This window comes from Amblyomma americanum, chromosome 10 (genome assembly GCF_052857255.1).
Source record: "Amblyomma americanum isolate KBUSLIRL-KWMA chromosome 10, ASM5285725v1, whole genome shotgun sequence".
NCBI classification, from domain to species: Eukaryota; Metazoa; Arthropoda; class Arachnida; order Ixodida; family Ixodidae; genus Amblyomma; species Amblyomma americanum.
This window is the reverse complement of record NC_135506.1, coordinates 100,783,722-100,807,539: the sequence shown is the minus strand read 5'-3', so window position 1 is coordinate 100,807,539 and position 23,818 is coordinate 100,783,722. Positions and strand designations below refer to the sequence as shown.

The window sequence follows — 23,818 nt, the reverse complement described above, 5'->3', positions numbered from 1 at the left end:
TTGGGGTGGGGGGGGGGGTGCAGGAGCGTTGGCAGCGTAATAAAGCTTATCATTCCGGTGTTGATGTCACAACTATGCTGCATGCGTATTTTGAGCTGGCTTTATCGGCCATATGAACACCTCATACACTACAGTGCTTATTTGGCCGGTGTGAATCTATCAACACAACACTATTCGCATCGGCGCATCCTTTGGCAGCCATGGCGTGCTCAAGCTGACGCGGGGTATCGATGACGTCGGCGGCATCCGCTGGGAGCTGCTCGTCTGCTACATCTTCACCTGGTTCGTCATTTTTGTCTGCTCTGCGCACGGAGTCGCTACTGTCGGGAAGGTGAGCTCGCCGAAGTGTTGTACGTTACACACTTGTGTAATCCCCACTATCCTCTACCGACCACAACAACTAACACTACTACTATTACCATTAATATTACCACCGCTATCCCTAATAGCAGCACTCTATACTACTACTATTACTATCACCACCACCACCACTGCTACTATCACTACTGCTACTACTGCAAGTACTACTACTACTAGTTTACTGATACTAACTACTACTGCTGTTACTACTACTGCTTATAATAATAATAATAATAATAATAATAATAATAATAATAATAATAATAATAATAATAATAATAATAATAATAATAATAATAATAATAATAATAATAATAATAATAATAATAATAATAATAATAATAATAATAATAATAATATTAATAATAATCAATCAATCAATCAATCAATCAATCAATCAATCAATCAATCTTTATTTTTCGGTGCCCAGGAACAACCCAAAGGTCTTGGTGCTGGTACACCATTCACACGCACAAAATGTAAATTTATTTCACTACAAAGGAAGACACTCAGGGGAGGTAATGCAGCAGTCAGGGCGATAGAAAGACATATAAACTAGGCGTGACAGCAAGCATAAAGCAAAAAAGCGAAAACAAGAAAACAGCGATAACAGCGGTAAATGAAAACAGCTAGAACAGGCAACAGACATATAAATAACTAATGAAACAATAAACAAAGAGAATGAACGACCGATAACAGCCAAGTACAGCATATAGCAAAATACAAACAAGAATAAAGCCAATACTAATATGAACGAATATGAAACCTCTGAAATACAAGCTAGAAATACAATCATACACAATAAGAAACGTAATTAGTGAACGCGTTACAGTCAATCAGGCGTGAGTATACAGTATTAAAGAAATAATATTAATGAAAACAAGTACACGTGATGAACAATTAAGGAGAGAAAAAACAATATAATACCGGTGCAAACGCACAAGTGTAGTAAAGACAAAATGCATGAAAGGGGAAGTTATGTATGAGAAAAAGAGTGCTCAAAGGGGAACGTCACGGACATCCAATATAAAGGAAGGGAGAGAATTTTCGAATATATCTAGGTGAGGACAAAGAGAATTAAACAACTTTTGCATTCTGTCCAGAGGGGAGAGGGAGTGCAGGAGCGCAGAAACTTGGAATGGTCTGAATTCCCTTATGCTCTTTCGCGGTACACGCAAAAGGATACGCGCTAGGAGCTGAGGGCATAGAATGTGACCATGAAGAAGTTTATACAAGAAAATTATATCTGCCCTCACGCGACGGCAGCTAAGAGAAGGAAGCTGCAGTGAGTTACTCCGTCTGGGACGAGAGCTGGAAGTTTTGCAAGAAAACCGATGTTGAAATATGCGTAAAAACTTTAGCTGAACTCTGTCGATTTTTACACAGTTCGACTGGCAAGTGCCGTTCCAAACAACAGACGCATATTCCAAAAGCGGCAAGCATATGGAGAGGTAGAGCTTTAAGAAAGGAAGTGGGGATCGAAACTCTCTCGAAAGCCTGCAGATGAAGCCGAGTGTACGCATAGCCCGTAGAGCAATGCGTTTTGTATGAGAGGAGAAGCTGAGGCTACGGTCGAAAAGTACGCCGAGGTCATTAATTTCATCAACCCTGGGCAGCGGCCTACCATTCACAGAATAAGAGTAGAGAAGACTGTGCGTTTTACGCGTAAATGAGACAACCTTGGTTTTAGATGAATTGAGAGTGAGCCCATTCTTCAAGCACCAATCAGAGAAGGCGGATATGTCAGATTGCAATGACAAGCAATCGTGAAGAGTATGTATTGCCTTGAACATTTTTATATCGTCCGCATAAAGGAGAAATGAGGAGTTTTTGACCACGGAGGAAACGTCATTGATAAAAACAGAGAACAGAAGCGGGCCTAATACCGATAATAATAATAATGATAATGATAATAATAATAATAATAATAATGATAATAATAAATTTAATAATAATAATAATAATAATAATAATAATAATAATAATAATAATAATAATAATAATAATAATAATAATAATAATAATAATAATAATAATAGCCTTACAAAAAATCCAGCCCTTAACAGGCAGCCCGCCGCGGTGGCTGAGTGGTTATGGCGCTCGGCTGCTGGCCCGAAAGACGCGGGTTCGATCCCGGCCGCGGCGGTCGAATTTCGAGGGAGGCGAAATTCTAGAGGCCCGCGTGCTGTGCGATGTCAGTGCACGTTAAAGAACCCCAGGTGGTCGAAAATTCCGGAGTCCTTCACTACGGCGTCTCTCAAAGCCTGAGTCGCTTTGGGACGTTAAACCCCCCTAAACCAAACCAAGCCTTAACAGGCTGTCTATGCCAGATGTCGTAGCTTGAGATAACCGAGCGTTTAAATAAGGCGGAATATGATAGCGCAAAGAAACCAACTGAGGCGAGGGCCTTCAAGAGTCACGTGGCCTAGACTGAAATTTTTTGCTTCTCCTACGTTAACTGAATAAACATTAGACCATTTAGCTAACTTTACAGTAATTGGCATCAGGAATAAAGCGTCATTTCAGAAGTTGTAAGTCGTCATGTAAAACAGCTTGTTGAAATGTTTTCAGCAAGATACCATTTGCGCAGCTTTATTTTGCGGCATCGAAATAAAGTTATCACGCGACAGTTGCTGGCTCATACACGTCTCACGGCAGTTCACACTGAAAGCTTGTTGAGGGACAGTGCTCAAGACAAAAGCGGGTTTCGATCTCTGAGACACATTTTGAGAAGCTGAAGCAACAGCGGTGCCATGTAGAAGGTCATGGATTTAGTGAGCTGTCGTTAAATGTCGGCCAACAAAAACCTAATTTACGTAAATGGCACCTCGGGTGAAACATTTCAACCAGCTGATTTTCAAGGCGACGTACAATTGCTGGATTGACACGTCATTTCTGAAGTCAATAACTAAAAACTAGATACTTCATCATCATCTTCAGCCTTACTACACCCACTGCAGGGCAAAGGCCTCTCCCCTGTCTCTCCAATTAACCCTTTCCTCTGTCAGCTGCGGCCAATGCATCCCTGCAAACTTCTTAATCGCATCCGACCACCTAACTTTCTGCTGCCCCCTGCTACGCTTGGCTACTCTTGGAATCCACTACGTTACCTTTAAGGACCGGCGGTTATCTTGCCTTTGCAATACATGTCCTCCCCAGGTCCATTTCTTCCTCTTAATTTCGACAAGGATGTAATTAACCTGAGTTTGTTCCCTCACCCACTGTGGCTGCTTCCGGTCTCTTAATGTTACACCTATAATTTTTTTGTTCCATAGCTGGCTGCGTTCCCCTTATTTTAAGCTGAAGCCTCGGCACCATTCTTATTCTTCTTGTTTCCCTCTCATAATCCGGGTCAGCAGCCAGTACTTGACATTTTCAGAAGCGCTAAAACACCGAGGACGCCGAGGGAACAGACAGGGACGAGCGCTGCCAGTACCTGCTCTAAGTAAACGATTTACCTTACCACTTCCAGCACCTCGCTACCAATTGTGAACTGCTGTTCCCTTGCTAGACTGTTGAACATTACTTTGGGTTTCCGCTTGTTAATTTCAAGACTACTGTTCTGCTCTGCCTGTCAAACTCATTGATAATGCTTTACAGCTCATCTCCTGAGTGACTGAGCGAGCGCATGTCATCAGCGAATCGCAAATTACTTAGCTATTCTTCATAAACTCTGAGGTTTTAATTGGGGGGATAAATGGTTCCTCCCCACTTAATCGTGGCTGACACAGTTCGAAACGCCAGACCCTATCCAGTTATCGCGCACGCTACCGAGCGCACGCCGACCACGGCGGGCCTTGCTCTGAGTGAGCAAAGGAACGGCGCTTTGGCTGACACGAACAAGGCATTTATTTCTACAAAAACAATAACGCCAGCTGACAACAAAATACGCTGAGGAATCGAGGTCGTCCAACTCACCAGCAAGGCTACGAGCGAATGTTCGCCCAACTAGGGCAAGGAATACTCAGAAGCCGGACGGGACGAGATACGGGAGCAAGTCTCTCCGCCACTTCCTCGCCCCGCCGGCGAATAGCGGAGCCGCGATCGACACGTCCGCTTGCGCCGATGATCCCAGCCGTAGAGAGATGATGTGGGCTCTATCCCGCACGCGCGCAGTCTTTCGTGCTGCTACGCTAGAGCCCTCTCTTGTTAGTGCATTTAAACAGGAAGAGTCACGTGACGCACTCCACATCGAGGCAAAGCTGTTGCTGCGGGGTGCATCACGGGAAAGCCAAGAAAAAGGGACCGCGGGGACCCCAGAACTCTCATCCCCAACTGTTACCAGTCCAGGTCTCGGAACATCTCCTGTAAACAGGCGGTAAATAGCAATTGCGAGATCGTGTATTCCGCCCTGACACCGTTCCTTATTAGCATTTTATTGCTGACATATGAACGAATATGATAGCTGCGCAGTCGTTATGGATCTCTTCCAGAATTTTTCCATAAGAATACCCGATTCCGCAATGCCTGCATGACTGCTGTGGTTTACACCGTTTATTTGGTTTGTTCATATAAGGTTGCGGCCAAGTACTACACCAGGGTGGCCAAATCCTGTTGTGGTGAGAGAGTGCGTTGTCGGTTCTGGTCACTGAGATCAGACCGCATCCCAGGCCTGGCATCGACATGCGTTTTTTTTCCAATCAATCTGTACCTAGTCTCAGAAATCTGAATTCAGTCTGTAATAAATAAGTTACTTTGGAGAACGAAAAAATGCTGAGGGCTAGGGCCCGCGACTCTCAACAGCCCTCAGTTGCTTTCATTAGGCTAGAACACTCGGTTTTTTGAAAGGCTAGGTTACCTTTAGCCGGTTTATCTGGTCTGCAGTTGACAGAATACAGACTGCTCATTCACACGTTTCTTACGGTGTATTTCACTTCTTGTTATTCTATACAGATAGCTCCCATGCTGGCTCTTGCTCAGATTGTGGGGATTGTAGCAGTGGCGGTCAGAATGTTCTTTCTGCCCAACGCCCGCACGGCCATTGTGGAACTCCTCTACCCTCGATGGACGGCCCTGTTCGACATCGACGTGAGCTCGATGCGGCTTCAGCGCATTTTCAAGACAGATGTGTTAACGGAGCACTTATTGCAGTCCTCGAAGTTTAGATCTGTGACTGTTTGCTTAAGGAGCCTCTGAAAACAACTCTACGCAATAGCCTTTCTAAAAAAAACATTTATGGCCATCTGTGTTGATGTTTGTTAGACTGCAATGAACACGTTTATTCCTGGGAAATTTGAATTAGGAATTGAACTTTTCTCCGGCCACCGGTTACAAAGTCGTAAGGTTCATAATGAAGGCTCCGTGATTACCATTGAGAACTGAATGGTGGGGCAGCTTAGCCTCAGAAATCCATGTTTAAAACAAAAGGTGTTGATGTCATTGCAGTTTGCTTGTGGTACGGCGAGCGTCCGCTTTGCCCTCATCTCATGTTTTGGTATTGTCTATTTTCCTATATTTCCTATATTTGTTAATACAATTTGTTAACCTATTGATACTGAGCAACTAAACCTGAAAAGACACATGCCACAAACTGAACTTGAGCTGCATCGGTTGTTAACCGAGTTGTAGTCACAAATATGCTACTATTTTCACTCTGAACAGAGCTTTTCAAAGCAAGAAAATAAAACGAACTAAATTCAGGTAACGCCCCTACGTGATTTTTTAACAAATCGTCCTGTTTCTTTTTGTTTTTTGCCTGTTCTTTGAAGCTCGAGCGCCCCGATAGCTATTTATTACCTGTAATCCTAGAGTGCTCGATGGGCTGACGTCATTGTCAACGTCACGAGTTTGAATCAAATGGCAGAGAAAAATTATTAGACCTTTAAATACATTGTTTTTTGTCAGCAATAAATAGGCATTTTTCTTTGGATGAAATACCAATAGAGACTCAATAAAAAACTAAGATACCACTAAGAAAATAAACTGTATGCAGTTTTCTCGGCGTGCCTTTAGTCTATGCAGCTGAGATCAAAGAGATGCCACCCTCACAGTAAATTAAATGAATTTCGATCATTTCGGCTTAACTGGCCACTGCATTGTAAAATTTAAAAAAAAGTCTGCCATACGTGTAGAGAAACGTGTACTTTGTGCATAAAATGAAAAAATGCGGCTTATTTCTGAAAGTTTATATTAAAATTTTTGTTTACGCGTTCATGCTTATAAAAATATTCAGTGAGAGGATTAAAAATTATTCCCTTACATGTAGATGCAGCGGTACTTAGGGTGGAAATTTAGGTAGTGTTGTGGAAAGAGTTTGCTTTTGCAGTTAGCGATCTCTCCGGAAGTGTTTTGTATCTCTGGTAACTGATACTTTGAATTTGGACAAAGTAACACGCTTTAAATGCTGGTTTTGGAAATAGTGGGAGGATTTGATATTCTTTTGACAACATAAACAAATTATTTTTATTTGCACAGTCTCTATCATGCGTGATATGCCGAGCAAGTGCATGGGAAGCCCACATAATAGGAAACGCGGTGATACTATTTCGCGTTTACGAACTGTAACGACATTCTCTACTCGCTCTCAGAATTTGTTCCAAGTAGAGGCGGAAATTCGAATGAAAGTGGGTTGCCTCCAGACTTGTATAGAGGCTAGTGATCGTGCAAGCAAACCTGCTTGCAGGAAAGCGTTTTCCAGTTGTACTGTGGCTGACAGAGTATTATGGACAACGCCTCGGAATTAAGTTCCTGTTCTGAAACATCACCTAGCGAGTATTAATTAGTGATTTTAGTTATGATCGTGAAGGACGCTTGTGCGTTTTCTCATAGAGGCAAACATATTTCTTGTTCGTTAAGCACGCGGGCGAAGAGTTAACGCTGGAACATACCCAGCAATCCTGGACAAAATGACTTTTTAACGGGGAATACTTTATGAGCGCAATTTTCTCATATATTGTAACATTTCGCTATAGCAATCAATTTATTCGCAGATCTCCCCTCGGCAGGCTTATATTTCTTTGCTATTAACGTTTTTGCTATCGTCCAAAACGTTCCTTATTGGTTTTTCATTGCAGTTATAATTAGTCGGTGTGAGCGATGGAAACACTTTAAAAGAAAGGACTTGCTACGCATCGGCAAAAGGGACCATTACCTTAAATATTTCCATATCAGCACCTTACAACAATACAATATTCCAAATCATTGTCCGAAAAAGCTGGACTTGCATGAACCATATTATTGTTTCCGCGACTGTGGACTCACTGTTTTGCCTACAGAGAGAGGCAGATGAAGTCATGATAGCTGTTGCTTGTCGCGCTTTTGTTTTTATTTTGAACGTGAATTTTTCCATCGCTGGAATCCCGAATTAAAAAGCATCTCGCTTTACTGGTCACTGGTGACAGTGGGTGAGTCACGTTCTTGTGAAACGATGGCGTGGGGACACGTCATTGGCGGACAACGTACGAAATGCCACCGAATTTAGTACCTCCTGTGAGTCTGTGTTTAGCGACGAATATTTGCTCTCCTAGCTTTTGCCGCACTGTTGCCGCTGCGTGATATGTCAGGAAGTGACATATCAGGCGGCTGAGTAAACACACCAAAAGCAAGAGCACAACATTGGAGAGGACACGTGATGTGTAGTAGTATGCCCCGCGGTGATAGCTATGGGGAGCTCCTTCGAAAACTTGCTCTTTGAGGTTCGCCTCATATCCCTAGAACTGGAAATATATTCTGTCAACCGTAAGACTTTAAAAGAGCATTCGCGTGCTTTTCGTTTTGAGCGTTAGTTGCGCATTCGGCGCCCTTAGCGCGATTTCATGCTGCAGCATAACGCTGCCGTTTCCATGCACTGCAGTGGTTTGCTGCTCGCGGTGTCAAGCCTGCTTCGCATAGGATGCACTGGAGTCGCTTGCCCAGCTATCCAGCTATCCAAGTATCCAATCCCATCAACTGGTTGGAGCATTACTGCTGCCGATGACGTGGATGTTGTTCATGTATAGAAATACCTGTTAGACGGAGCGCTCGTGGCGAGTTCCTAGTGGTCTAAGCCGCAAGGCTGTCTAGCACTGATCCCAGTGAGAAGTATCATGGAGCAAATATAATCGAATTACTTTTCCGAAAAGAATATGGTACTCTAAGAAGGAATCGATACAGTTGTCTTGTGTTCTATATCTAACGAATGTGTCTTGAGAATGTGCCATGAGGGAAACTTGAGCCATTGTGCTCTTATAGCCATATCTCAGCCCTCTTACTGAAGGGGATCCTGTGTGCTACTTCAAGGTAGGTCGACGCCTCGACCCACCATGCGGAATATTGCAAAGGAGGCGATGTCTCCCGCAGCTATTTATTGATACATTTACGAAGCTCCGAACAAAATCTGGGTGCTCCTTGCGACGAGTTCCTGCAAGCGAGCATTCAGGGGCTCCACTAATTAGCCAGCCAGTAAACAATATTGGTGACGCCGAGTGACATCTTTCCCGAACACGACCTCGTTCATTTGAGTCTCGCTACCCTTTGAATTTCGTATCATTCAGAGTGGGATATTTTGAGATATGAGTAACGACATAGGAACGATGAGAGAGCTTTGACCACGCCCGAGTTCCAACTCGCTGTTTCTTTGCAACGCAGACGTGGGGAGACGCGACGTTTTCTGTGCTGTCTGGGCTCGCCGTCGGCGTCGGACAGCTGCAGACCCTAGCGTCGTACAACGCCTTCGACACGTACACGCTGCAGTGGTGAGTGTCGTGAAGATCGCGGTTTTCTGTTCATTGCCACGAGACTTCAATTCTATATGTACTGAAGTTATTTCCACCGGTCGAATGAATCCTAATTAAGGTTGTTCTCTCTTGCCACACTCGAGTACAATTGTGTATGGATTGTTTGTAACTTTTGTTGTTTCAGCGAATTTGTTTTGTGATTTTTTCCTGTCTAATAACATGATAATTTTATGCTCTATCCACTCTCGAAGAGTGGAAATCTATTGATCAGGGTGTATTGTGTACTGTATTGAACTGTATTATTTTAAATAAGGAATGCTACTGTCCCGATGTCTAGTGCTTGGGGGCCTGCGGCTCTGTCAAGCTCTCATTTATAACAGCTTTTACTCGAGGCCTCCAGTGTCATGTACCGTAATGACACGAATAAAGGCCTTAATATTATTATTATTGTAATTTTGAAACGAGCGCTTGGTAAATATGATGCTCCTTATAGGAGGCTGATGATATGCGTCATCACCGCCGCCACTCAGATAAGCAAGCAAAAGTATGAAGGTGTCATCTGTCTCCTTCAGTTAACCTTGTCCTGCTCCAGCCGTTGCCAACCTACACGTAAAATGTTTAATATCAAGTTTCCACCTTACCCTCTGCCACCCTGAGTGACGATTCCCTTGGCGTAATGTCCGCTTTGCTATGAGAATGAGGGTGTGCACGAATTTCTATTAAAACGCCCACAACAAAATAGTTTAAAACGTGATTTATTAGTGCCTTAACAGTCCAAGGAAAAGGGCTTTTAGTTTTAAGAAGTTAATGCATCCATGGCCAACGTGTGCTCGACAAAAACAAGCTATTTTCGCATTGAAGACGTTAAAGGGCCCAAAAATATCCCCGGTTTCTTTTAGGTGCGACTATAGATAGTGTCTATGAATTCCAGCTTCATTCGAGCGCCCTAGCTTACTTCGGCAGCGAAAAGTGTTTTACAACAACCCAATTCCCCAACAAACGGCCTTGAGCCTTCCTTTCTAAATAAACAGCTCATTCATTCATTGTGTTTACTTTACATATTGATAACTGTAAGCTTCCATAGACTACGATATTGTTCGGATGCCTTTCATTTAGTTTGTTTGTAAGTTGCCTTTAGATAAACGTGCTTGATTGTGAATTGCGTAAGGTAGGGTACACCTTGTTTTTTGCTGTTCATTGTTCCCTTTATTGACCTGCTGCACAGTTAAATTCTGCCCCTTCTGCAAAAAAGTAACTACCTGTGCTGCTGTTAGTCGCCAAACTTTCCTTATATGTTCGTCTAAACGAAAAAGATACATAGTATAAATGGAGGACTTCTCTGGACAAGTAAACTTAAAGCTTCTTGCACGATGTGCCGTGCTTTCTTTGGTTTCGCTTCTAGCACTCCGAAAAGTTTGCCGCTGCTGTGGAAGAAAATGAAGTTGAAGGTCATTGCAGCGTGAGGAATGCCTTTGCTTCCGAAGGTCATGATCGGCTCCTTTTGTCGAGAGCAACCTTCTAGAGAGTAATCTAAAGGCACATCCAGGCCCCATTATTACACCAGCATTCTTGAAGTCGAGAGTGCTTCATGCCGAAGGTATTGCCAAACCCAGTGTTGGAAGAGTCAGACAATAGAGCCCACAGAGGAGTGTCTTTTGCTTATATATGAAAAAGGTTACTTAATGCTATAAAGTAAAACGCAGTCTCTTCTTGCTGCGTCAAAATCAGATTCACGAAATAAAGTTAGTAGGCCGGCCGCAGAAACGGGAATCGAATTGACACGCACGACTAGCTCTTAGCGAGCCACATACGAAGCCTCTGCGAACTGCTGCTAAATCTTAGGTCCTGAATCTGCTTGCTTTGGTCAATCATTTTCGGTGGCATCAGTAGTCGCCCTGGTTTCTCTCAAAGTGTAAACGATTCTAAGATAGTCCGAAAATGAGCTTAAGTGCACTGAATCCTCGAACGACATTCGTTTTGGATTCTATCTCTTCCAGGGCCTTTCTAACGCTGCCGCTGTTCATGACGCTGTCCAACCTGCTGTCCTGCGCCCTCGTATTCAGCATGGGAGGCTACTTAGCCCGAAGCGTAGGAGCCTGCGTCCAGGACTTCGGCACAGAGAGTGTGTTATTATGCAGTGAGAAACGTTGTAATGAGGCGTACGTGAACGAAAGAAGTTCACCGTATTGAAAAATCTCGGAAGCTACTCCGTGCTCCTTCTGGGTTCATGCAGTAGGGCATTCCTTCAAGCAGTAGGCACCTGCTCGTGGCGTTCCTTCAAGAAGCTGCCACAGGGGCAAATGGGTGTTCTTCGAGTCAAAGATCTACACTTCTGTGTGATCCCGTGTGATCCACATGAGCTTAAACATTAGTGAGACTGACTCCTAGTATTGGGCATGTAATACGGTGCAGCCTCAGCGAAGGATGTTGGCTCGTTTGGCAACTTCGGGCGTCTGCAGAGGTGCACACGTGCACCTGTGTGCAGGATAAGCCGAGGCGCAGAGAAGATTTAGAGTGTCCTTTACACAGGCGCGCACCAGTGCTGCTGAGGGATGGAGGTCCGGAATGAGTGGACGCCATACACGGGATGAGTTGAGACCAGGCTCATTGAAGTCATAGTGTGACCTTGTAGCGCGTGTCATGCAATAAAACTGCTCAAGATATCAGCAAGATATGATGGCTGGATAGCGGAGAGTTTACTACTCCTCTGCTCGTCGCTTTATACCTTCCCTCAGCATATTACAGTGCGCTTCGGGAAAGAACCGGCTTTGGGCATTTCTGTGCAACCACAACGCCCAGTGCTCTGGGGAACAGAGAACATCTTGTTTCCGACCGATTTATTGGAAGAGCAGCAGTAGATATTTGACTTCAGTACTGGATTAGGCGTTGGAAATTGAATGCTTTTTGTCCGTTCGTCTGTGCGTTGTGAGCGTTGTGTGTTGCTAATCCGACACCAGCCCTTCATGGGCTGTGTTGGCCGAGCTCTCTCAAGCTTGGAGGAAGATGCTGCAAGATTAACGATATTAATGGTTATGTGTGGAGCGCTTTCACGCTGGGTGGGAATTCAATGGGTGTAAGTACCCCGCAATGAGACGAAGAAAGGGGGCTTCTGGGCAGCACTCGCGTGTATTGTTTGATAGTGTATAGTTTTTGATTTATCACGTGGCGTCAAATAGCGCACTCTTCACGCATGAAGCTTAGAGTGCGAAGCAGAATCAAAGCCCCTAAAGGTGCACTAAAGAGGAATCTGAACTCGTCTTTTTACCTTGAGAACTCGATTTACACGTTCCGGGCATTTTTAGAAATTGCAAACTATTGCCATGTGCAGCCGATTGCCCTAATTAAATCAGTTTAAACGTCCCGACTCCCGCCTTTTTTTGAACTCAACGCGGTGGGTAAGCGGAGAAAACCAACGTGTGGAGTGCCTTTCAGTCAGTCCAGTGGCGGCTTGCTTCCAATTTTCTTTAGTTTTTTAGGTTTCTGTGAATAAACAGTTTCAGTCACAGACAATATAGCCGCAAATTAGGCCCACGGAAATAAAAATACACGTGGACTCTTTGATTTAAGTCTCACTCCGCCAGTGGCAGGGCGGCAAGCCGCCACGGGACTGGTTGACGCGTTGGTTGACTCCTCCTCCTAACTGCCGCGTTGAGTACAAAAAAAAAAAAGGCGGGAGCTGGGACGTCTAATCCGATTTTGTTAGGGCAATCGGCCGCACAGTACAATAATTCGAAGTTTTTAAAAATGCCCGGAACGTGTACAAAGAGTTTGGGGGGTAAAAAGACGAGTTCAGAATCCTGTTTAGTGCGCCTTTAAAGTTTAGCTGTTCTTTCTTCTTGAAGCTGCTTGCTGTGTTCAGGCTAATATCAGGGCGACGAAGCTCATAGTGCAGCGTTGGGTTCACATACTGGCGGCACAGGCGTGCGAATGACGTTTGCGCCTTCATCATTCGCAGCCTTCGTCTTCCCCTTCGTCATATTTCCCGAGGTGGTCAAGAGAATTGGCTGGCCTCGCCTCTGGTCGGGCCTCTTCTTCTCTGGTCTCTTCCTGCTGTCGGTCGACTCGATGGTGAGTGTTGTTTTAAACGCCTGACTTCGTTTCAGTTAAGGGCGCCAGAATGGGTCCAAGAAACAGCAGGTGTATATTGCATTTCAATGGCGCGAAGGATCTTGCCCATAGAGCATCATAGCTAACGTATTGGGCCCAGTGGCGCGACCAGGTGGGTGCAGGGGATGTGATCTGAACCGGGTGCAGCGCTTAGGGTGGGGGGGGGGGGGGCAGCTGTGGCACCGTGTGTGTGTGTGTTTTTGTGTGTGTGGGTGTGGGGGGGGGTTAGGGTTACTAAGGTTGCTCCGGTTGGCTCGTCACTCGTGGATTCCTGTCCCATATCATGCGCGTGGAATTGAAAATGCGCCTGCTTGCTATTTTCTCGCGGCTTCTTGTGAAATTATTGCTCGTTTTAATTTTGACACTGCCAACGGTTTGTGCTAAAAAACAACGCTCACGGTGTTTATTTCTTCCTCAATGCTCCTTTTAACGTAAAATGCATGCGAATAATGCTTTCCTGCCTTTTATTTCTGCAGGGATAAACCATTAAACAATGCCGCGACGTTGGGTGACATTTCATCTATTGACTGCCGTACTGCTTTAATGTATTTGTTACACGTCAAAGTCTATGATCTTAAATTGAAGCCATTCAGCTTATTTAATGGCGCGGACATTTTCGAGCCGGTGAAGGACTTTTTTTGGGGCGGTTCAAGTGGGCCTCTTGTATGTGCTATCCCGACGTAGTTGCGGTTTTCTTGCCCATGCTTTCTGCGGATTTCGAATGAATTTCTACAATAGTTGATCTTTTTCGTCAAGCGGGGCTTCAGCTCCGAGAGTGTCTGTTTGGACGCCGCCAATTCACCATTTTTGCCTTTCAGTCGATCGACCACTCTCTGTAGCGTGACTGGACCTCGTAAAATACGTGCTGGAAAAAGACTTCTCTATTTCATAGTAAATGAAGGATACGTGGAGCTTTGGCACCGTTTGTCACTATTTATAGTGTTTCGCTAAACATCTCGCCGACCTAGGCCGTCCACTTATAGGAAAGATGTTCTTTTACCTCGGGGCTTGCCTTAAGAGCAGCTTTTTCGTCGCAGGTCACATAGTTAATCTCACCACTGTACTAACCTATCATAAGCTAAATTTACCCATGCTCATGTTCACCACACCGGCGTCAACCGACACGTGAGCGCTGCTGTCAAATTTGAACAACAAAAAGGCCATGAACGCATTAATTTTCATGCCAGCCGGTTTCTATCTACCGCCGAGCGAATTCACTGCATCGCTGAAAACGAACGTTTGGTGCTAGAATGAGCTCTTGGCAGACTCCGCCCTTAGCTGTGTAGTAAGCATTTCACAGCCGTAACCGACAATCACCCTTGATGCTGACTCTCTTCTCTAAAAAAACCCCACGGGTCGACAACAAGGTTGGGCTTTGTGTCTGCAAGGATATTCATTCACTGCCACGTAAAAGTCCAGGCACCTGCACCACGACGCGAATTATGTTTTCTTTTACTTTCCCTATCAACACGCCTGACCTGAGCGAGGCCTGCTCTGGGCTCTGCATCTAGGTTATTTCCGAGTCCTTCAGAGCCGTGACATCTCATTAAGGCCTCTCACTGAAGGCCTCGACTTTGCAAAACCGAATGTTTCCCTACGGTTTCTTGCTCTTTGTAGTGCACACTGTGTCGCCATTATGTCCGCTCTGACAGACTTGAGTTGTTTGCACTTCCTCAACAGCTCCGTTCGGCCCTCCTGAAGGGACTCCATGGGCTACCTCACGCCGGCTATCTTGGCGTGTCGCGCACGTGTGATCGGGCCCACCATCGTAGATTTTTTTTGTCTCAGCTTTTACCACACCGTATTGTTGCCTCTCGCGACCCCTTTTGAGTGTTGAAGAAGCCACCCACATAGCCTATTTATCTCCTTCAAGCTACTGACATCCCCCGCTAACCTTTTTATCACACTGGCGTCGACTTGCAAGGTCCTTTTCCGCCGTAGCGCTCAGGCGCTGATTGGATTGTCATTGCCAATTATTATGCGGATAGTTGCTCCATAACTCGCCTGTTTGTCACACATTCCGTGACTGAATTTGCACATTTTCGTCTTCAAGACGCTATTCTTCACCATTAGGCTCCACAAAATTAACTCACCAACCGAGGCCGCTACTTTCTGTCAAAAGTTGTCGATAATATCTTCCGCTGGTGTAACGCCACTTCGAGCTTTCCAGGTCCTATTATCAAGACTTATGGCCTAATTAAACGACTCAACCCTACTTTGAACCATCATGTGCTTCTCACTCAACTTCCGTGTTTGGGACATCACACTACTTTTGTTACATTCGTCGACAATTCTTCCCGACACAGTTCCGCCTGCCCAACCACAGAATACGCACAAGATGCCAGCGCGCAAGCTTATCTGCCGTGTAAACTTGCCTGCGCCCGCCTCTCTGTAACACAAACCAATTCGTTTTTCATTCGATTTTCACTTCCCTTTTGCACAATGAACTCGGGCATCATGATATATGGCGCCGGGTAGGGGGATGGGATGATGCCCGGTGCCACCACCGCGAGGACCGTTCACCCTAGTGACGCCATTGGTTTGGTGTGTAACAGGTAGGGTGAGAGAAAGACTTTCCCATGAATGTCAGCCATAAAAATCGAGCACCAGGCCTGAGGAACGCTTGAGCTCACTGAAAAATACGCGAACACCCGGCAGCATTGGGGATCGAAGCCCACTTCTCCCGTAAACGAAACGGACGTTGTGACTACAAGTGCACTGCTGCTGTGCGTGGTTATTTAGTAGGCAATAAACGAAATAGAGCAGCACAAATACACACTGACAATGTGATAACAGGATCACTATGTAGTAACTATGTGCAGTGTATACAAAATCTATGTACACTCGAATATGACGCCTATGCGGCAAGTGAGAATCACCATTAACACCTTGCAACTCGTCCGCGCGCAGATCTTCCACGTGTGCACGGTGATTGCGTGCGCTGAGGACCTGTTTCCTCAGGTTCGCTCGCACAACAACATCAACAAGGTGGCCTTCTTTGTGTGCATCGGCATGTTCGTGTCGGGCTTCCCCACCATCACCGGGGGCGGCACGTACATCGTCAAGCTGCTGGAGGAGCAAACCGTCAAGGGGGTCATCGGCCACTTCATACCTCTGGCCGAGATCGTGCTGGTCATGTACATCTACGGTAAGCAAATCAACCCCCCCCCCCCTGCATCTGCCTCAATACAGCCCTCTTCTACCGGACGTTCTTTCCTCTATTGTCTCCGTTCCTCCCCCGCATGCGCCAATTACCCCAGCTACAGCCTTGAGTGTCCGGAGCATCATGTTTTCACCCTTTCCTTTTGCCACTCAGTCCTCCTATAGTCTTGCTGCCTGACGTGAATGTTTGGGTTCACCTTTGACAGACTGGCGGATCAGCTGGCCGTGGTGACTTTGGCTCAAAAGTTGCTTGACGGCCATTGTGAGAGCAATTACTCATTAACGTCCATCTGAACGCAGCTGTACAGCTGGAAAGGAAAGCTATACAGCTTTCTTGAAAATTTCGGCCTCGAGAAAAGTTCGTATCAATTCAGGGCTCTAACCCGGAACCGCCAGCTGTTCAGGGAAGGCACTGTCAGCGAAACTAGCCACGACGTCTCGGAGACATCTGGGAGGGAAAGCGTCTGTTGTAATTAATTGATTTCGAACTATTTTTTTTTAAAGCCGTAAAATTAAAGGCCCCATTTACCAGAAAACCTGGCGTCGGTGTTGTGAGCGAAAAATCACTGGCATGGCTTCGGCAAGTGGTCCCTAGAGAGCAACCTAGGAAGCAGGTGGATTACATCGGTCATGTGACCTTGCACCGTCATCACAATCTGCTCAGCATAGCAGGTGGCAGTTACTGGTACTGGTCGCTCAGGAAGACAAACCCATGTCTCACAAGCCCCACCGCTGGGGGCACCTGCCATCGCAGGGCAGTGGCGCATGGCTTAACCACTGCACCGCTGCGCCAGGAGGGGTATGAAGAATGTAAAGTACAGAATGAATATCTGCATATACGGGAATTAGCCCATGATGCTGTCGCATCATACCCTTAAGGAGGCGCGTAATTGTTCCCTCAAACTTTTTCAGTCCATGGTATCTCTCTCGTCTTTAGCGCAAACGGCCTTGGGGAACGCACTGGGAACAATGCCCTCATGTTGCTTGAGCATTCATCTAATACGTTGACAGTACAGCACAGACTAAAAGTAGAGACTGAACCGCACGCGCCGGTGAGATACGTTTGGTCCGCCAAGGAGAATTTCTCGTTTTCATGACGATGAAAGTTCCTCTTGTCTCTTGTTTTTGCAGGCCTACGACGATTCTCGTTCGACGTAGAGTTCATGCTTTCCCGAGGTCCCAACATCTACTTGCGAACATGCTGGATCATTGTGTGCCCACTCGCCCTGGCGGTAAGTTGAAGCAACGGCTCCCGTGGTACGGAATTGCCGTTTTCCTTTGATTTTTGAGTTTACGTTCGAATCTGTTGGTGCCCACACTATAGAAGGACGAAGGCGCTAAGATACGCCAGTGTTGTTTGGAAAAGAGGAGGCACAAAATTGTCAACCTAAGGGAAATGTAACAGCGCGTATATACTACCTTGCCCTTACAAAAACTTCTTGAGACAGTCTATCGATTGTGCATACACATCTGTCTATAAAGTCTACAGACTCTCTAGAGACGAACCCTAGATAGGAGTCTATAGGCAACATAAATGCGATAGACAGTCTATAGACAACCTACAGATTTATGGCCATACACTCTTAGCAGACTTTACTCTAGAGACAGTCTATAGACTGAGTAGACAAAAAGATATCTGTAGGAAGGCAGTACAGTCTATAAGAAGCCTATAGGCTGTCTGTGGACAATTTTTATAAGGTTGGTTCCCGAGCATAGTGTGCGAATACAATTCTCCTGTGCCTTGCCTGAAACGATGGCTCAGTCGTTGAACGGTACGTAAACTCTTTTTTGTTCTTCCTGCCTCCGCAGTTCGCCTGCTTGCAGAGGATAAAGACTATCAGGACTCCCGTTTTCTTCAACGTTACCATACCGGGCCAGTACCAGGCGCTGGCCTGGGTCATTGGCTTTGCGGGATTGCTGCAGATACCGATCGGTGCTTTCTCGTCCGTCATGGAGAACATTCGGGTGAGTCACCGAGTGTACGATGGAAGTTATATTCGCGAATAGTTGCTGTGTAGGGATTAAGCGGCTAACAGGTTGAGTTTCTTGCGTTGACCTTAATTTGAGCCGTTCCCAGCTTACTGCTCAGCGTACCATCTGAGCGGGTGCCGAGACTGGTGCCACTTGGGGTTGCCATTGGTGACAAAATTGTGGTCCACCCGTATGGCGCAGAGGTTTCGGAGTGGTGGCAAACGAATCAGCATAATTGTGCGCACAAAGTTGTTAGTCGAGTTGAAGGCTGGTATGTGTGAGGGATTTGTGTCCACGACCTGTATTCCTCAAAACCGCAATGAGGGCGACCTTCGGAGGGCTGTGGCGGGCGAACCAGTTATGGCAAAGGGAGGCGGGTGGTACCAAACGAATTTTCGTTTCGTGATGTACGCTTTGGTATCCGAATTTGTCGAAAGCTTAGGTGAAAACAACTTAGCTAACGCTGTTCATTTGATTTGGCATTTGCGAATAATTATTTCTTTTCCTTTGTGGATGCGTGCATGGGGGTGGTCGTCAGAAGTGCGGTCATCCGAGCCACGACACTGCAGAGGAAAGCCCTAGATACCGCCCTCGCTTTAAAGCGTAGATTGTGACGCTGTACTCCACTCTCTGTCTGTTTTGACCTCGCAGTTCCCGCTCCGGGCTTTCGAGCCCGAGTACCAGTGGGAGCCTAACACGATTAACCGGGTGAACGCCTACTTTGAAGAGATCGAAGACCGGGGCTTAGGCGTGGGAGAGGAGTCCAGTGGGGCCGAGATCCAGGGCATCCTTTACGACGCCACCGAGGCGCTGGACATCTCCATCGACACCGACGAACCGATCACCTTCCGTCCCGAGATGGGATGAACGATCGGCCGGCTGCACGGCGCAGGACTCTTGACAGCAGCTTTGTGTTGTGTGCAGAAAACATTCTCCTGCTGCTCCGAATGCTTAGATTTGTTTTTGATTTTTCTCTTGTATTGTGTTTATCGTTTGCCATATGCATCAATCTCTTTGGCTGTCTCTATCCGTTAGTTACGACGAACTATTGTCGATTTCTCATGCAATGAATTTGATATAGAAGGTGTGCGCTTACAAACTTCAAAGGAACTCCTGAAACAACTCCTCTTCTTGCGTCGTCGAGCATGTAACCTTGTCGGTCTGTATACGAGAGGCCTGCCTTCTCGCCTCGCCTGCTTTCTGTCATATTACCTTGTATATGCTTTCGCATGCGCGGTTCAAGTCGTATGGCGGTGGTGGTGGTGAAAAATTTTATTTGGTGGAATAGAGTTTTGGAGCCACAGAGTGGCCCCACTCGAGTCCGTTCATCCCGCTGAAGTCGCTCTTGATTGGCGGTGTTTTCAGGGTTCGAACTTATAGTATTGCATTCGAGGACTTTGTACATTGCGCTGTGACTTAATGCAGCAGTACAAACAAATGTGTATTCTGAAGGTGGTGGACACGCAATCTTGTTTCCCAACGTGCTACCTACATTAGTACTACAACTACTTTGGTGCACTGCAGTTCGCCATGAAGGCATTTTTGTAGGTGTCGAACCTACTTGGAGCGCGCGAAACGATACGCTTTACTACTGCGGTTGATGAAATGTTGGCTTCACGCTCCGAATGTCGTTCCCTGGGAGAAACGCAATGGGTTTTAAACTTCGCGGATTGCGACATCTCGCGATGACACCGCAGAATGTGTACACTGCGCTGTATTCTCAGATGTCAGTTTGGAAGTGTTTCAGAAAATAAACGATTATTTTGCTCATCCCTCGAAAGTGTGTCACCCATCGCAAACATATGTCGGTCGCGGTGTATCTTCCAGTCAACACATAAAAACCTTGCTTAGGCGTTCCTGGCAGTTTATTGCTATTGGTGTGTATTTCTCGCCGGGAAAGATGGACTTTAAGTTACTTGTAAGGAAACTTATTTGAGAATTTTCGGATCATTGCTTCTTTTTAAGAATGCCGTGCTGCCATATTGCCTTGTGGTCTGTTGCTTTGGTTGCTTTTCGTGCGTGTTCAAGCTGGTTCATAGGGATACGAATTGTGCGCTGTTTTTTATGTCACACAGTTCACATATGTTTCACAACACCAGTTTGGATTTGAGCTAATTGGCGTAAATCACGTCGGGCAAGGAGACTCTTCTGGCGTTCTCCTCAGTGTGGTGGTCTTAGCATGAATACAAATATGTTGGTCCCAGCTAGAAACATCGGAGAAGCAGCTCTTTTATGAACCCGATGAGCAACCTTTGAACTGAGATGAAGGAAATTTATTGTACACTATATCAGTTCGTTTGCGGAGGTAGCAGTATGAACATATGCTTTTCTCTTAGACATAGGACTTGCGATCATTTATTAGTCCCGGTCATAGACTAAACATCTATTCTTCGAGTATTTAGTGAAGAAATTTACATCATACCAAGAAACTGTACTGACGGAGAACACGTAGGCTGTCTTAAGTAAGATGTGACGTTTCTCTAGTTTTCCCTGTAGTGCTCAATTTTCCTGCCTTCTTGCTGTTTCTCTCTGCTGTAGACGCACAATGTAGGGGCAGGATTTTTTTAAATATTGCAAAAGACATGTTTGGAAACGTATGATTCAGGAAGAAGTTGACAGTATGTTTCTGGTCTTTTTTTAACCTCTTGACCAAACATCCAACACAACCAAACATCCAAAACGAAGAAAAGTGATGTATTACTGACTTGCAATAAACGCTGTGTTGCACGTGTGATAACGGCGTGATATGTAGTCCTATAAATGCCGGTAAAAACTGTTCCACTCTCAGGAGGTACTTTAGAAACTTAAAAAATGCATTTGTGCCCGCTGGAGATTGTGGGCGGTGTGTAATTTTAAAATTTTGGCACTGATAAGATGGAGTCCGAGACTGAGTCCGCAGTAGACATAAAGGGAAGCGCAAAAGAATAGAACTGGAAAAGAGTAATATAATGCATAAACGGATCTGCCTACTCCGCGCAATAACAGTGGCGACGTAGAAAGACAGCCCCAGAAGCAACGGGATTTACTTCAAAGGAAGGAAAACTTGATCGAAGGGCGACACGTCCAGCAGTGTCGAGCAATGTACCCGTCACGTCAATGTACACGTCGAGCAATGTACCCGCGACACATTAGGGACGCGGGCGAGGCCTTTTTCTATAGACCTCATCCTATAGTGAGTGAGTGTCCAAACAGTAGAGTGAGTGTCGGAACAGCAAGTCAAATGAGAAAGCATACACAACTTTGCATAAATAGCGCGAGAACAGCGGCGGCAATGTCCATGAAGCAACACATGTAACATACAGCGGTACATGCAAAGCCTACTCGAAAGCGCGGCACATTAGGCAGTGTCGGAACACACTGAACGGCGAACTGAACATACACCGAAGACTCCGCCTTTCTCTCTGTAGTAGCTGATCAACTTCTGGGCAACTGAACACCACTTCAAGCCAACTAATCTCTATCCTTCAAGTTTGCTCAGTTGTTTCTTTCACTCTTTCCCTCTGCACTGCAGTAGCAGTGGGGCGGGGACACCCCCTCCCCTTTCTCTCACTCCACTACATCATCTGGGAATGCCGAAGCCCGTTCTGTGTACTCACCCACAAAGTATCCCACCGCAGTCTCCTGGGATTCCGCCCTCCTGGCCACGCGAGTCGGAGAACAGGTTAAGCTGATCGACCGGGCCAGCCAGGGTGGAGGGGAACTCCAAAGGGCTCTTGGACTAAGGAGCTCTGCCGGGCAGGTTCCTAACTTAGCTTTGAAATAAAGTTTGTTCTCTCTGCCTCGTATGCTCTATGCGTAAACAAGCTCATCGTTACCGCTCACTCTAGTCTTCTCTGCGTTCAATTTTGAGTCCGAGGAGAGTTTGTCAAATATCTTAAAGCAACCTCCTACTGGTCCCGTAGTCTAGATCAAGGAAGCATGATTTTTAATTCCGTCGCTTGACTAACCCGTTATATTATGCATGCCATTCAGAGAAAATCCGAATGATTTATGGGAAATGTGGCTTTACTTAAAGCGGCCCCTATAACTTGGAGCTGAAAATCTGCTTTGCGTTCTAGCTGCAGCCTCGAGTGGCTTGCGAAAGCAGGTTCCAATACAGCCCACTCGCAAAAGAATACCTTGAGGCATTCAGAGGCGCATTTACGTAATAATCCCTATCTAATCGGCGAGCTAAATGTAATCTGGCACACAACCTAATTCATTAGCCAGAGTTTATTGCAATATTTATTAAAATTTTCTTATCTTTTGTGATATTTTGACAGACTTCTTTTCTTGCATTTACATTTGTTACATGTTCACTCCCATTTTGGCATTCATGATATACTGCAAATACTGCCATATACGTAGAAAACATGCATCATCATCATAAACATCTACAGCTGGTGCAAATTGCTGCATGACAAATGCGCGACTTAAAGATAGCAAAGCTGTCGCTCGCTCTCAACGCTGGTCTCGTTTTTTTGTTTTTGGTCGTTCTCCGTTCGCTTTTGTGGATCAGTATCGCGCGCTTCATGCCTTCCTAATTACTTTGCGATGTCCTCCCCGTCTTTGCGTCTACGGTTCGAAGAATTTACTTCATGACGTCGATTTCCCCGTGCATTGCTTAACTTGACCCTGGGCATATGTCTTTAGTTGCATCCACTCTATTATTAAGCAGAACGCCGCCGCTTATCTGTCGTAAGCGCAGCATATCGCACGCAAATCATTAACGCTTCAGAAATAATGCCACCAATTAGTGTTTGTTGTCTCCGTTCACGACACATAGCTTCACTCAATGAATCCAAGTTCTAAAACACTTAAATACTTGCCTGTGCATGCATTCAGGGATCAGGCCCTCTTCGCCAATTAAGGCGCGTATTAAACGAGATAACTCCGCCACATTCTCGAAACTCGAACAACGCGTCTAGTCACTGCCACAGGGCAGCTCTCATGAGTGCGATTAATATTTGGTTCCCTGAAAGCCTAATGACATTCGTAAATGCTCTAAGCGACACCTCATGCCGGATCAGGCGCCACTTTGTATAATTTTCTCAACTCTCTCCAAGGAAGTCCTTTGAGTTTAGCTAAGCGGTGCAGGAGGGATAGAGAGCGCCTGAGAACTGAGACAATTATAGATTGCAAGCGTAGCCTGCTATGCTTTTGTCCGTAATAATGATGGATAATACGTCCTTAAAATATTTTACTAGTTAAAACTGCCTCTTAATTAAATCTTCTCAACAGAACCTTTTGGCAATAAATTGGGTAGGCATTGAAGTTTTCTGTTGAGTTGCCATAAGAAATTGGACGCCGTTTTAAAATTGAAACAAAATACAGAATGAAAATTGAGATTCAAATAATTTAACTCACTCGATGCGTTCTATTGAGTGAAAATTGAGCGTGAACGTTCCGAGAAGGTTAATGAAATTATATAATTTGATAAAACGTAAGAAAATAACTTGTGCACCATGTGCTCTGACCTTTCTGGAGCATCACGCGTACACTCCAGCGATACACTTTTAAGCTTCCACGAAAACAAAAAATTGTGCGCAACGTTCTGTGCAACATTTTGTACGCCAAACCACCGA

At 45.5% G+C, this 23,818-nt stretch overlaps 1 protein-coding gene across 2 annotated transcripts; it reads left to right on the top strand.

Annotated features, from left to right (window-relative positions):
• Nucleotides 1-214: 214 nt before the first annotated feature.
• Nucleotides 215-20,966, top strand: LOC144106509 (sodium- and chloride-dependent glycine transporter 2-like). 2 transcript variants are annotated; one of them, XM_077639352.1, is made up of 9 exons: nt 215-331; nt 5,254-5,388; nt 8,926-9,032; nt 11,012-11,136; nt 12,970-13,082; nt 16,032-16,269; nt 17,415-17,515; nt 18,093-18,248; nt 18,906-20,966. In XM_077639352.1, the coding sequence occupies exons 2-9, from the start codon at nt 5,263-5,265 to the stop codon at nt 19,119-19,121; spliced, it is 1,182 nt and encodes a 393-aa protein (XP_077495478.1). In that variant the 5' UTR covers nt 215-331; nt 5,254-5,262; the 3' UTR covers nt 19,122-20,966. The 2 variants fall into 2 exon arrangements, with proteins under 2 accessions (XP_077495478.1, XP_077495479.1); XM_077639353.1 differs by lacking the exon at nt 5,254-5,388 and having other exon boundaries at nt 222-331.
• The last annotated feature ends 2,852 nt before the right edge of the window (nt 20,967-23,818 follow it).

Excerpts from the sequence above, each read along its gene's own strand:
- LOC144106509 (XM_077639352.1), top strand. The coding sequence starts at position 5,263 with ATGCTGGCTCTTGCTCAGATTGTGGGGATTGTAGCAGTGGCGGTCAGA. Across the intron at positions 9,033-11,011 it reads GACACGTACACGCTGCAGTG|GGCCTTTCTAACGCTGCCGC; the intron begins GTGAGTGTCGTG and ends TATCTCTTCCAG. Across the intron at positions 13,083-16,031 it reads TGCTGTCGGTCGACTCGATG|ATCTTCCACGTGTGCACGGT; the intron begins GTGAGTGTTGTT and ends GTCCGCGCGCAG.